At 33.5% G+C, this 13,629-nt stretch overlaps 1 protein-coding gene across 2 annotated transcripts in view; it reads right to left on the bottom strand.

The window, feature by feature from the left end:
• The window catches only part of Prp19 (pre-mRNA processing factor 19), a 171,453-nt gene that overhangs the window by 16,437 nt on the left and 141,387 nt on the right, over positions 1–13,629 (bottom strand). For both annotated transcript variants that reach the window (XM_090410212.1, XM_090410213.1), the window contains 2 exons: positions 6,496–6,721; positions 1,853–2,109 (listed from right to left, as the gene is read on the bottom strand). In XM_090410212.1, coding sequence (XP_090266338.1) covers positions 1,853–2,109; positions 6,496–6,721 — 483 coding nt within the window. The remainder of the gene's footprint in view (positions 1–1,852; positions 2,110–6,495; positions 6,722–13,629) is intronic.

Raw genomic sequence — 13,629 nt, forward strand, 5'->3', positions numbered from 1 at the left:
AAAGCTGATGACCTTTGATTCGTTTTAAATTTTTAATATTCAAGAATATTAAATATTAAACTTTAGAGCTAATTTAAGAACCATATGATCATTTAAATGGCAAAACAGGCCTTTAAAGCAAAAAATAAGGGGGGGAAGAACAGAAGAATGAAAGGTGTGAAATGGATGATGCACTTAGGAGTACATCAGTTTAGAAGACAGAAAAAGTAAGAACTGATCAAATCCAACTTAACAACTTATCAGACTTAAAATAAATTGTTGGTAGGAAAATATTAATGAAATACTGCTTGAACTATTTTGTATGCCAAATGATACACCAGAAAAACGTAACATACACTGCTTGGAAAGAAGCCAATGGACACCTCCATGAGCAAGGCACATCGTGCCATGTAACAAGTCATCTTTTTATAGCCAGTATAAATTGGAGGAATATGATGCTCCCAAGTCAGTGCACAACTGTGTCCAGGTGAAATGGCTGTGAGATGGAAACTGTCAGAGTTTGAAAGAGGCATTGTGATAGGATCCCATGTTGCAGGCTTATCTGTTTTCAGCAAATTGTTGACAAATTGGGCCATCCTAGGTCAACAATCAGAGATGGAAGCACAGGGAGTCAAGTGCCACCTGCAGTGGAAACCCACCACACTCACTGAACATGACATTAGGGTGCTACAAAGATAATATGTAAAAACCACCATTTGTCGGCTGACACCTTGAAATGCAGAGTTCTGGGCACTGACTAGAACACAAAACTGCACAAGAACATTCAGAGCCAAGGTTCGCAACATGGGTTTCTGGTAGGACTGCAATATGCAAGCCCCACATTACCTGAACCAGCATGCAGCTAATAAAAATAGGACAATATTCCTGCTGCAGAGACCAAACATGGTTCTATGACATTTCAGATATTCACAAATTAAAATGGTGGTGGTGTCTCATCTGCTGCCTAGATTACTTTCATCTATTGTCTTAGGAGTTTCTTGGTTCCTGTTGAGTCCAGACTTGACCTTGGCTATTACTCATAATAATTCTCCCATGCTTTAATCTTTTTCTCTAGTTTTTGTATAATGGTGATAATCACTAAGAACTAATCCATGATTAATTCTGTGGTTGGCTGAATTTGTTTTAAAAGATCTTTTAAAGAAAAATTTTTAAGCTGAAAATACAAAGAAATCTCCTGAAGACAATGCATAATTAATGAGAGGTACTTCATTTGTATAAAGATCTTAAAGCAGCAGCTCCCCTTTCTCAGCAACTCATGTTTTCCTATAGAAAATAGTAATCTGGCCAGTCAAAACACACACAAAACTGACTTGAGAGCAGGTACAGAGATGAGATTACCAAGGATTTCACGTACAAAAAATTAATTTATGAAATCCAAGAAATCTGGTTATTTGGATAACAGGCAAGTGGGATTACATGTGAATTTATATGCTATGTAAAACTATTTAATGGTGATTAAATTTTCTAAAACAGTACTAAAGAAATTATCACTAAAATTTTTACTGTGAATTGATTTCATTAGCATGAAGCCTTACTTATTCAAGACAACTGAAATCCTTAAATGATGAACAAACTGACATTTTTTTAAAAATTATTACTATAAGTAAATAAATATGCAATATAAATTCTATAGAATAAAAGTGCCATAATGACAGTGATGAATAATGAGAAAGATAAATCTACTTGCAAAGGTAAAAACTTTTGAAAGTAAAATGTTCAAGATTTAATGTGGTCATTCAGAATTAATACCTGGTGATCACTGTACAAACATACACACACATACATATATATATCTACACACACACACACACACACACACACACACACACGTTTATATTAAAAATTTTCTTACTTCATATCCTTCATCTAGTGTTATGGTCTTAAAGTTTTTAAGTTTTCTTAAATCCCACAGCTTTACCACTGAATCATCTGCAGAAGTAGCAAGGTAATAGCCATTCTCGGAAAAGGCAATTGCAGAAATTGGACCAGAGTGACCAGGAAAATTGGCCACATTTGCTCTCTCCTTTAAATCCCAGATTTTGATCAAAGAATCTGATGTACCAGTACCAAATATTAAGCCATCAGGATGAAACTGTGCTGTAGTTAGTGCTAAAAAATAAACAGATTAACAACTAAACGCAAAGCTTATTAATGGAATAATGATATGCACACTTAGTATATTTAAGATTTTATTTATACCTTATTCAGCCATCAATAAATAGAAGTGATGATTTGGAAGAGAAGCTACAAATACAGTTCCTGTATCTGTAGCTACTTGATCATCAAAAGTGAAATAAAATGAGAGAGGACATGAGAAATGTTTAGGAATTAGGTGGGAAAACTTAAGAAATGATAAAGAATTTGAGATCCTGGATAAGTGCTAGTGTTTTTTTGGGGAGGGGATTTTTTCCACCTGATGAAGGAGGAATATTTTATTGATGCTTGTTAAGTGTTTTGAAAATAGGATGATAGGGCTGATTTCAGCACATTATGTGCTGAGTAGAGGACAGGTTTGTATGCTTAGTACATTGTTTTGTTGTGGTACATCAATGCTTATGAATAAAGAGATCTTTGTGTAGGTATGTCAGACTAGAGAGGAGAGATTGATTTTGGAAAAGAAGGTAATCATTTTATGTAATTTAAACAAACAAAAAAAATCTGCTTTTAAACAACCTAGTTGTAAAAAATTTAGATTCAATATTTGAAAAAAGCAGTTTGTTTTAATTAGTCTTCCTCATTCCCCTCTCCCAACATTAAACTGTGACCGACAAGCCAGCATCATATATTTAGTAGCTTTCCAAGAATTAAAAACTGCAATGGCCCAATATAAATGTCTATTATAAACTAAATAACTATAATAACAACAAACAGATAAGGGTGAATGGAACAGAGAATGTATAAATTTTAGTGCAGGACCCCAGAAGTAATCCTGCCAACTGGATTAAGTAGCAAGTAGCTTCCATTACATTTCAGGTCAAATTTGAGTAATGAAGAAATAGTTGAATTTTAATTTAAATAATTTCTCAAAAGAATAACTACTAACTCCTGAGACAGGAATACCGTTGTTTCATTTATGTAAACAAACACTGTTTAACTTTACTTTATTTTTTTTTTACAGTAAAATCTTCCAGATAGATCTATATAGCAAAAACTTGAAAGTACAAACAAAAATATCTAGCTCATTGAAAAGAACAAGTTACATTATTTTTGATCCAAGTGAAAATTTAAATTCCATCCAACCAACAATTTATGTGTGACACATTATCTCATATGCAGTTCAATGTTTTGAAAAACTCAGGTGGCTAGTGGCATGGTTGAAGTCATATGCTGTTGGGATAAGAGATTTCCAAATGTCATGTAAAATGAGCTCTTGTTTCTGTCAATTCCTTGAAGCAATGACACAGAAAGTCACCACACACCAGTCCATTTGATGGTAGTCTGTAGAAGTAAACAAACTAGTCCTGTCTCTGATTTGAGCATTATCACTGTGGTGGCCACTCTCCCTAATTATATAACTTCTTGCAATCTGATCTACATAAGTCTTTGACATATGAAAATTAAGTTTTATAGACATGTGGATATTTTTTTGGAAAAGAATACAATAAACATCCAGTATGTATATTTTAAAATTCTGAACTGGTTTATATGAAACAATGGCCACATTCATCTTGCCAGTGCATATCATGGTCACACCTAAGTGTGGTATTCCTGGAATCTTGAGATGATGTGGTAGTTTTTCTGTGTACATAGATGACTTACGAGCGAGCAGATTCAAGTTCTTCTTTTTTTTTTTTATACAGCTTTTGTCTGTAACTTTCTGCCACTTACAGCTACTGGAAGAAGCAGTAAGCACTGAATGCATATGATAGATACATAATGTTAACTGCTCTTAGCTTTAAATTGTTACTTGGTTTAAAAACAGACTGCTATCATCTGTGAGGATGTTCAAATAAATGAAATGAGATTGCAGTGGAATTTTCCATTGTAATCTTATTGTCAAAGGTAAATTAAAAATGAAATGCAATAAACTTGCCACCTACTCAACCAGCAACTGAGCCTTCTGATCCCTTGCTAATGCTGTTTAGAGTAACTTCTGCCTTTCCCTGTTCCCACCTCTCTTGCATCCCGATGGCACCATGGTAACCTCACCCAAAGAAAAGGCACACCTTTTGGCATCAGTTTTTTCTTCAACCCTTGTCTGGATGATGACCAAGGCAAATCACCTCCCACACTATTACAAGCTGCCCATTGCTGTCCTTCGAACTTCTGCCAGAAGAACATCAAAAAGATCCTGATTAATCTTGATACTAATAAGGCTTCTGGTCCAGATGGTATTCCTCCAAATGTGCTCCAGAATCAACACCCATCATGTACTGCCTATATAAGCTATCATATTCTACTGACATCTACCCAACAGCATGGATGCAAGCCTTCATCCAGCCTGTACTCAAAAAAAGGGAGACAAAAGTCAACCATCTAACTATCATTCCATTGCTCTCACCTCAGTACTTTTAAATGTGATGGAGAAGATTAACAACCAGCTTCTTCACCAGTTCGAGACTCATAAGTTAAGTAATGATCACAAATATGAATTCTGCCATTCCTGTTCTACAGCTCATCTCCCAGCTTTGGGCTGGTTTGGAGAAACCCATGTTATTGCTCTCGTTATTTCAAAGGTATTTGATCATATCTGGCATAGAGGCCTCCTTAACAAGTTACCATCTTATGGCCTGCCTCCTGCACTCTGTGACTGGATTGACAACTTCCTCACTGGTTACTCATTGCATTATGACATGCAATGACTTGCTCATTCATGGTGGATGGCTTCCTCTCATCAGATTTCTCATTCAATGCTGGAGTACCCCAGGGTTCTGTACGCTCATCCATGATTTTCCTCCTTTACATCAATGACCTCTCTCGCTGGCTTCAAATCCCATTCACAGCTTTGTTGATGACAGTACTCTTTATTCCTCTTCTTCATTTGAGAAACTCTGTGGTGCTCAAATGATAGAGGCCTCAAGATCTTCCATAACTAATGACTTAAACAGAGATCTCCTCAACATCCCCAAGGGTGTGTGTGTGGGGAGGGGGATGAAGATAACTTAGTCAAGTTCAATACCATAAAATCTCAGGCCTGCCTTATTACCTGTAATAAAGATCTTACCTCATCCCCCCCCCCCTCTTACTTTGGATTATGTTCCAATTTCCTTTCAAGATTGGCTTTTTCTTCTTTTGTTGACTGTCACATCCATTTTATCCTGGCACAAGCATATTACATACATAGCCTCCTCAACATAAAAAGCTTTGTGTTCTTTTCCATTCAAAACATTATACTTCTCTTCAACTCCAAACACTTGAAGCCAGTACAACCTCCAACTCTTTCACATGTGGGGTATTTAAAAAAAAAAATAAAAAAAAAAGCCTTACAAAATTATAAATTTAAATTGCCTTCATACTAGAGTACTTAAAAGCATCTCTGTTAAGAATATGCATATTTATTTTGCATTTGTACTTGATTAAATGTTTCATTGTCACTTTCCCATAGGCACTTTGTTGCTGCACTTTTCCTTTTTCCTTTCTTATAGGTACTTTCATGGGTACTGCTTTTCTGAATTGACCACTGCCATTCCTCCACTTTCTTCTAACCATGTAAGAACTAGAGCAATCACTGGCCAATGCCCATACCCCATCCAACTCCAAACATACCAAAGAAACTTCTCAACACCTTCCTTCATCCCATCCACCTCTATTCTTTGGAACAGTCTCCCCAATACTGTTTATTTCCCACTAAGTACAACCTACAACTCTTTCATGTGTGGGGTTAAAAAAAAAATAATAAATATAATAAAATCAAGAGCTTACAAAATTACTAATGTAAGTTGCCTTCATACTGCAATATTTAAAGAAACTGTTCAATATTCTTACATTTGTACTTTTGATTAAATGTTTCATTATATGAATAGCTGTTCTGAATTGCTCAACATTAAGAAGACACTAATAAAACTTTAACAGAACTTGTTTATGCATTTTTTTTTTATAAGCGAACTCTCAGTTATTGAAGAAGTCTAAAATGCTTCAACTTGGCAATGAATCTTATTAAAACAGAGAATAATATAATAAGTATTATATTATATTATATTATAGATTATTAAACTCAATGCAGAACATTTATAATTTCACATTTCTAACCTTATTAAGCTTTCCAAGTTTCTATGTGGAACACTGTTTTGCCTATTTGACATAAATACTGGATACTCATTAAACTCCCTTTTAATAATGTTCATTGTCAAATTGAAGCCTTTTAGACTTTTCTTTATTAAGAGTAATGACTACAAAAGTTTTTTTTCGAATTTAGACACCCTGTGAAGAATGGAGATCTGTAGAAACTGGATAACACTGAAAGTGTCATATTAAGTCTACTTTGCTTTTGTAGTTAATTAGCCATGTGTGCTTTAACAATTATTTAGATAGGTATAACAACAGATGGAAACTTACTGTGAGGAGTGGCTGTATCTCCAACTTTGGTCAATACACGCCCGCTGCGTAAATCTGAAAACGCCCACTGTTCATCAGTAGATGTACTAAGCAAATAATCACCAGTAGCATGAAGACTGAGTCCAGTGACTGGGCCTTCATGGGCTCTAATAGCTTGAATAGTTTGTGAAGTTGGTACATGCCAAATACGAATATGAGAATCTGGAGAAGCAGTAATTACAGTTTCCTATAAAGAAAAATAAATTCTTCAGTTTATGCAATCATAACACAAGAAAAAATAAATAAATAAAAATGTAGCACTTGAAATAAACTACAATACTAATATAGATACTTTATTGTGGCACTGCATTTAAATATTTACATTTCAATTAGCACACCTTGTTTTCTTCATTTGACATATATAAGCTGGTATACACAAATTATGTAAAACATGTAATGTAAGAATAGCTGAGAAGTTTGCCATGATATTTACTACATACCTTTTCTGAATGCCAAATTAAAGAGCATATTCTTGCAAACAAATGATAAATGACTTCATTTTATGTTTAATGCTTAAGTGACTTTTCTTAGCCATACTGCAAACACAGCAATGTATAATACATGCACAGTGAAAGACCAGAATGCTGTGAAGTCAAGCACTACATGACCGATTCAAACAGTTCAAGTTTGAGAGTGATATCACTCTCAGTCTACTAAACTCAGTACTCAAGAAAAACTGCAACATCATCTTCATCAATATAAAATTAAAAGAAATTGACAGGCATCACAATACCATGTTTATGACTGAAGCACTGTTGGTAACTCCACAGAAGACCATTTCATTAAACTGAAACTAGATCTACTTCAACAAATTACACATGAAATTAATGAATCAACATGGATGAAGCAGAACTCACTGTGTAGTTAAAGGGTTTGATTCGACAGTAATGTCGTGATGTATATTTGGGGGAATTTTTGGTTATCTATTTTGAGCTAGTTCAAGAAAGGTCTGCTACAAGCGCTGATCTCTATTCTCAACAATTAAGAGTGCATACTATTCTGCATGACTGTTACCAAGCACCAGTTGAATAAATGCATGTGCGTTCCGAACAGAGTAATAAACTGCACACAGTAGTAGCTCAGATGCAAAAAAGAAATCACGATGGTGTACTTTTTTTTTTTTTTTTTTTTTTTTTTTATCAAGCATACAATCCAAACCTGCCATTAAAAATTATCTCTTGATCCAAATAATGACTCATTTCATACATGGATGATAAGTAGTCAATTATAAGGAAGTAAAGGCTGAGTGCCCCTGCCCTCAAGAGACCAGGCTTGGTATCATGGAGGTTTTATGTTTTGTTGACTAATGTTTTTCAATTGAAATTTTATATGAAGTGATAAATAATCAGGATCATTATATCAATTTCTGATTTGGCAACAGGCCAGCGTGGGAGATTGTACTAACAAAGTCACATCATGTAAAAAATGGACCCCGCATTGAAAGTGAGATAAACATTCAGAGGAAGAAGATTAGATCAATTTGTGATACGTAATCAAAACAGGTGTATTACATTATTATTAGCTTTTCATCAACAGTTTTCTTCCAAATTAATCTGTTATTTGTAAGGTCTCCAATATTGTCAGATCTCACATATCTTCTAAGGCAGGGGTTCTCAAACTTTTTAAATTTTGTACCACATAAATAAGAATCAAAAAATATATGTACCACCATAAAAGCATTTCCTGATTAAAAATCAATACATCCCAAATAGAGTGTTTATAATCAAAGAATAAAACATTTTAAATTTATATTATTTATTTATATTCGTAAATGAAACTTTTACATTATAATGAAATATAGTAAATGGTAGGTAATAATAGATGAGCAAATATTAAGGAGATTTATTATTGGTGAGGATTAATGCGACGGATGAGCCTGTTTCATTGTAACCAATTTCGATATGTCGGGCTTTATCTTCATTAATTTCAAACATAAGTCAGGTTCAAGTTGCAACCATGTTCTATATTTATTTTTAATTAATAGCATGGCTGAAAACCCAGTTTCGCAAAGATATGATGTGCTGAAAGGCATTAAAAATTTTATCGCTTTGTTGGAAATATACTTATATTCATCTCTTCTTTTTAACCAAAAATTGCATAAGTTATCTTTTCTGAACTCATTCATGAGATTTCTGTCACATGAAATATCTATGGGTTGATCTCTTTCTTGAATTGAAAAATTATCTAGCACAGTATCTGAAAAGAAAACGGATCTCTTATCCAACTTTCATTTTCTAAATTTTCAGGTCCTATTTTAAGTCCTATGCAGTGCTTTTCTATATCTTCAATTAGTTGTTCATTCAGTGACAGATCATTTTCCTGGAGATACTCTTCTAATGTTGGTAATGTAGCAATTTTCTTCCTTTTCACGTCCTTAATTATGTATTCTAGTTTTTTCACAGCTGCATTTATTTTGTCATGTACAGTAAAGACAGTTATATTGGAACCTTGTAAACTAGAATTCAATTCGTTCAGTTTTCCAAAAATATCGCCAAATACGCTGAAAGTGGTAGACAGAGTTTGTCAGTAAAACAATGGCAGAGTTCAAATTTGAATTCTGACAGGAATATTTGGACCTCTGAACGTAATTCGAAGAGTCAAATTAAAACTTTTCCCCTTGACAACCACTGCACTTCTGTGTGTAAAAGGAGCTTATTGTGGTTACTGCCCATTTCATTGCACAAAATTGTAAACAGTCATGAATTTAGGGCCCGACATTTAATAAAATTCACTACCTTCACAGATTGATCTAAAACAGTCTTTAGTTCTGTGGGCATTGCTTTGGTAGCAAGTGCTTCATGATGTATGCTGCAATGTGTAAACTTGGCACCTGGTGCAACTTTTTTAATTTTGGCGAAAACACCACCACAACAACCTGTTATTGAACATGCACCATCAGCACACACTCCTACACATTTTTTCCAATTTATTTCATAGCTTGTGATAAACTCGTTAATTTTCTTAAAAATCTCATCCGCTGCGGTATGATTTGGAAGAGGCTCGCAAAATAAGAATTCTTCATCTATGACTCTTGTTCTCTTTCATATCGAATATAAGCCATCAACTGTGCAAAGTTGTTTATGTCTGTACTTTCATCGAACTGAATTGCAAAATATTTGCTTTGCTTTATATTTTCGATTAGTATTTGTTTTACTTGAGCTGCCATTTCGTTAATTCATCGCGAAACAGTGTCACATCTGACAAAGAAACAACATTCAACTTGGTTGCTGCTGTAGGGCCAAGATTAGACATAGCAATGCCTTTGGCTGCAGATAATATTAAAGTTTCTCCAATAGTATGTGGTTTTGCAGTTTGAGCAATTCTCAAACTAACCAAATATGATGCTTCCTCTGCTCGTTCGTTAATTGTAGTAAAAGAATGAAGTGTACGTTTGCTAGTTTTCATTTCAGTTCATTTTCTTTTAAAAAAGCCGAGGGGGTTACCTTTTAAACAGTGTGTTTGTTTTGAAAATATACTAGGCAGAAGCGATGGTTTCATTGAGTGATTCGAAAACTGTTTGTAACAAATAACGCACTGGGGCCTGGGGTCATTTTCATCCTCTCCAAAAAAATCCATATTCCAAATAATTTTCATTATAATTTCTTGTAGCAGTAGCATTTCATTTTCTAAATGCTTTGTGAGATTCAGAATTAAAACTAGAAGTGCTAGATGTGTCAGTGTCGTCTGCCAGCTGTTTCCTCTTCGATTTTTCAATTCCTAACCATTTGTCCATTATAACAAGGATATTATATCATTATAATGACATTATAATTTCAAATAGAGTGACGCTACTGTTATTATATTCTGAATACTTTGCTAGTGATCTCATTCATAAACAAAATTCAGCATTCCCAGGCGTTTGCAAGAACATCACACCTCGGTAGTGGTAGTGTCTGAACAGTGGTGTCAGCATAAATCAAAAATGCCACTCCACGTTCATATGAATTTAAACATAATATTTATTTTTAATATCATTTATGTTAAATAATAACTTTCCTTTATTTTTTTAACGGAATATCACATAATTATCTTAATAAAATACATTTTCACGTAAAATAATATATTACTCTTAAACTTGCAACAATCTATTTCTTTTGTTTTTCATTATGTTATATGTACTTTGTTTATTATAATTTTTTTACATACAAAAATACTGTTTCAAAATAAATATTAAATATGAAAACCCTTTTGACATGCTAATGACACGCTTTGCATCCGAAAATTCACATAAAACTGCAATAAATTTTATTTCTCCATTTTATTCGATTCACGAAGCTAAATTCTTGGAACATTCTACTCGTTATAATATTAAAATACATTTTTCTGAAGATTTATTTAAATATTTTGTGTAAAAATTGTACCACTAAAAATAACGTAATGTACCATTAGTGGTACATGTACCACAGTTTGAGAAACGATGTTCTAAGGTGTTCAGTGGTGGCTCGTGGCTTGAAATCGTGGGGGTGCTGCAACTTTCGAAATATACATACACACTGTAAGTACAGTGTATATGTGTTTGGATAAAATATCAAAATTATAGTAAAAAAAAAAAAAAATTAAACATGAAACAATATTGTTTATTATCAATAAAATGATACAGTTTAGTATAATTCAAAATTACTTAAAAATAAAATCCATTATCATAACCCAATAATGTTCTAAAATAAAAACTATAACAAATGTTGTCTTTAATCGTAATGTCCAAATATTTAAAGAGATGGAGCAAACACAATAAGCACTACGAACACCCTATTACTGACGCAATCTGCATATAAACAACAGCGGAACTGCACGACGAACAGTGCCACATTACGCTAATAGCTCGCATCTCACTTTGACGTGCATATGCTTGCATGCGTAGCAATATGCCGCTATGGTAAATACAGTGCTGCTAGCATCCTTCACCTTCCTAAGTGCTACAAGATGGATTTTTATTATTTTTTATATAAAATAAGAGAATTGTATAGGATTGTTGATGATAAAATTAAATATTACAAGCAAATATAAATATATTTATATATCGAGAAAAATTGGGGGTGCTGCAGTTCCACAGTGCCTATGCATGAGCCCCCCCCCCCCCCCCCCTGAATGTGTTACACTCCATCAATTCACCTAGATGGGGAATTCTCAAACCTGGTTGTGGTTGCGGACACATTCGAGATTGGGAACAGAGTGTTGGGCACCAATGTTTTTTCCTATGAAAATTTATACTTGCTTATCATATCACAAATGATAATGATTAACAAATTAATTAACTATGAAAGTAGGATTAATATACATATAACATTTACTATACAACTAAATTAAACCATCGCACAATAAGCAAAAACATTTCTCTTTACTGTAGATAAAACAATAGTCTTCTTCCGGTTGTTAAATTTATAGGTTCGTTGTTTTTTATTTGGATCACTCATTTTGGAGCAAAATATTTAAACACGAGAAAACAACGTTATGGACAAAGTCACTGCCGTAAAGCAGTGACACATCCCTCAGGTACACAGCTGCCAGTAGACTAAATACATAACATACGCATAAAATTGGCACTGGTAACACTCACACTCAACGACAGAGGAATTACAAAATGTTTGTAATATAACATAAATGTTAACATTTTCTACGATTTCAATAAATGTTATTACTAGGAGAAGACCTATATTTTCTAGTTTTAATTTTATTTTTTGCTTATTTAATAATTGACAGGCAGATGCAAATAGCTCCATGGGCACAAATGCACCCATGGGCATAGGGTTGAGAATTGCTGACCTAGATCTTGGTCTTTCATTCATTAAATGGTAATGATGCAAGTTCCTTTGTAATATACTCAATTTTTAATATGAGTCTGCTAATGATGATCCTGTTCAGTTTCCTACTTCTTTCTTAGAATCCTCATGTGTCTTCATCCAATGTCTTATTTTAAAATCTAGCTTTAAGATTCACAGATTAAAATTTATTTGAGAACTGTATGGTACGCTGATAGTTTAGCTAATCTTCTTATCTCTTATTACATATAACTTTATTCAACAGCTAGTCAATGCACTGGCTTTGACTATTCTATTATCTACTTCTATAGGGGTTTGAAACTGCTTTGTGATATGTCATGCATTTAGTTGTAAAGAGTATAATGTTTTTAATGTAATATTAAAATTTATGTTTAGTTAATATTAGTTCAACTGAGTTTAGGTGCTTTAATTAAATGGGAAACAAAGCTGAATGTGTTTGTCATCAAATTCTTGATATATAACTCATCATCATCATGCATATCAAGGATTTAGGCCTAGCATGGCCTGTTCCGGCCTTAGAAGTCATCGTTGAATCGTTTAAGAGGACGTCCTGGTTTTCTTTTTCCTAATAGCTTATACTTTAAGGCTTGTTTTGGTAATTTTTCTGTTTTCATTCTTTGAACGTCATCCATTTATTTATATTTTTTAATTTTTTCTATTATTGGTTCCTGGTTTAATTCTTTCATAATTTCTTCGTTTCTTTTGTGATCAAATAGGGCAGTGGTGTTCAACTTTTTTACTACGTAAGCTACTTTTCTATAAAAAGTTATTCGGCGATCTACTCTCTTATACAGATCATGTTCCCCCAACCTGATATCTGATTACACACAAATAGACAACTAAAAACATTATTTGTGTATTTAAAAATTTATTTATCACTTTTAATTATTTTAATTATTTTTTTTTAACTTTTAATTATTTTATTTTCCGCCAGTTTATCTGGGGTTTTTCATCCCGCAAGCAGGCAAACCGGCCCCGTGAACACACAGGTTACAGTCATAAATACTTACGGCAAGGAAGGCAATGGGAAACCACCTTGCTCATAATCATCTCTCCCTAGAATGGTAGCATATAGCTACCCTCCCCCGGCCGTATGGCAGATGGGAACCAGAAGAATTATTTTAATACAACAAAAAAAACAACAAATATATTGGAATAAAATATTTATTTCTCTATTTTGGAAAACCAAAGTTAGAAAAAACAACAGATTGATTACAAACTCACAAGTTACAGGAAATGCTAGTTGATTAAAAAAAAAAAGTTACTGTGAAATTTGGCATTGTTTGGACCTTGCAATATTTTCATAGTAAAGTTG

This window comes from Typopeltis vanoorti, chromosome 20, assembly GCF_054136105.1.
Source record: "Typopeltis vanoorti isolate ZY-2024b chromosome 20, IOZ_Tvanoo_1.0, whole genome shotgun sequence".
Lineage (NCBI taxonomy): Eukaryota > Metazoa > Arthropoda > Arachnida > Uropygi > Thelyphonidae > Typopeltis > Typopeltis vanoorti.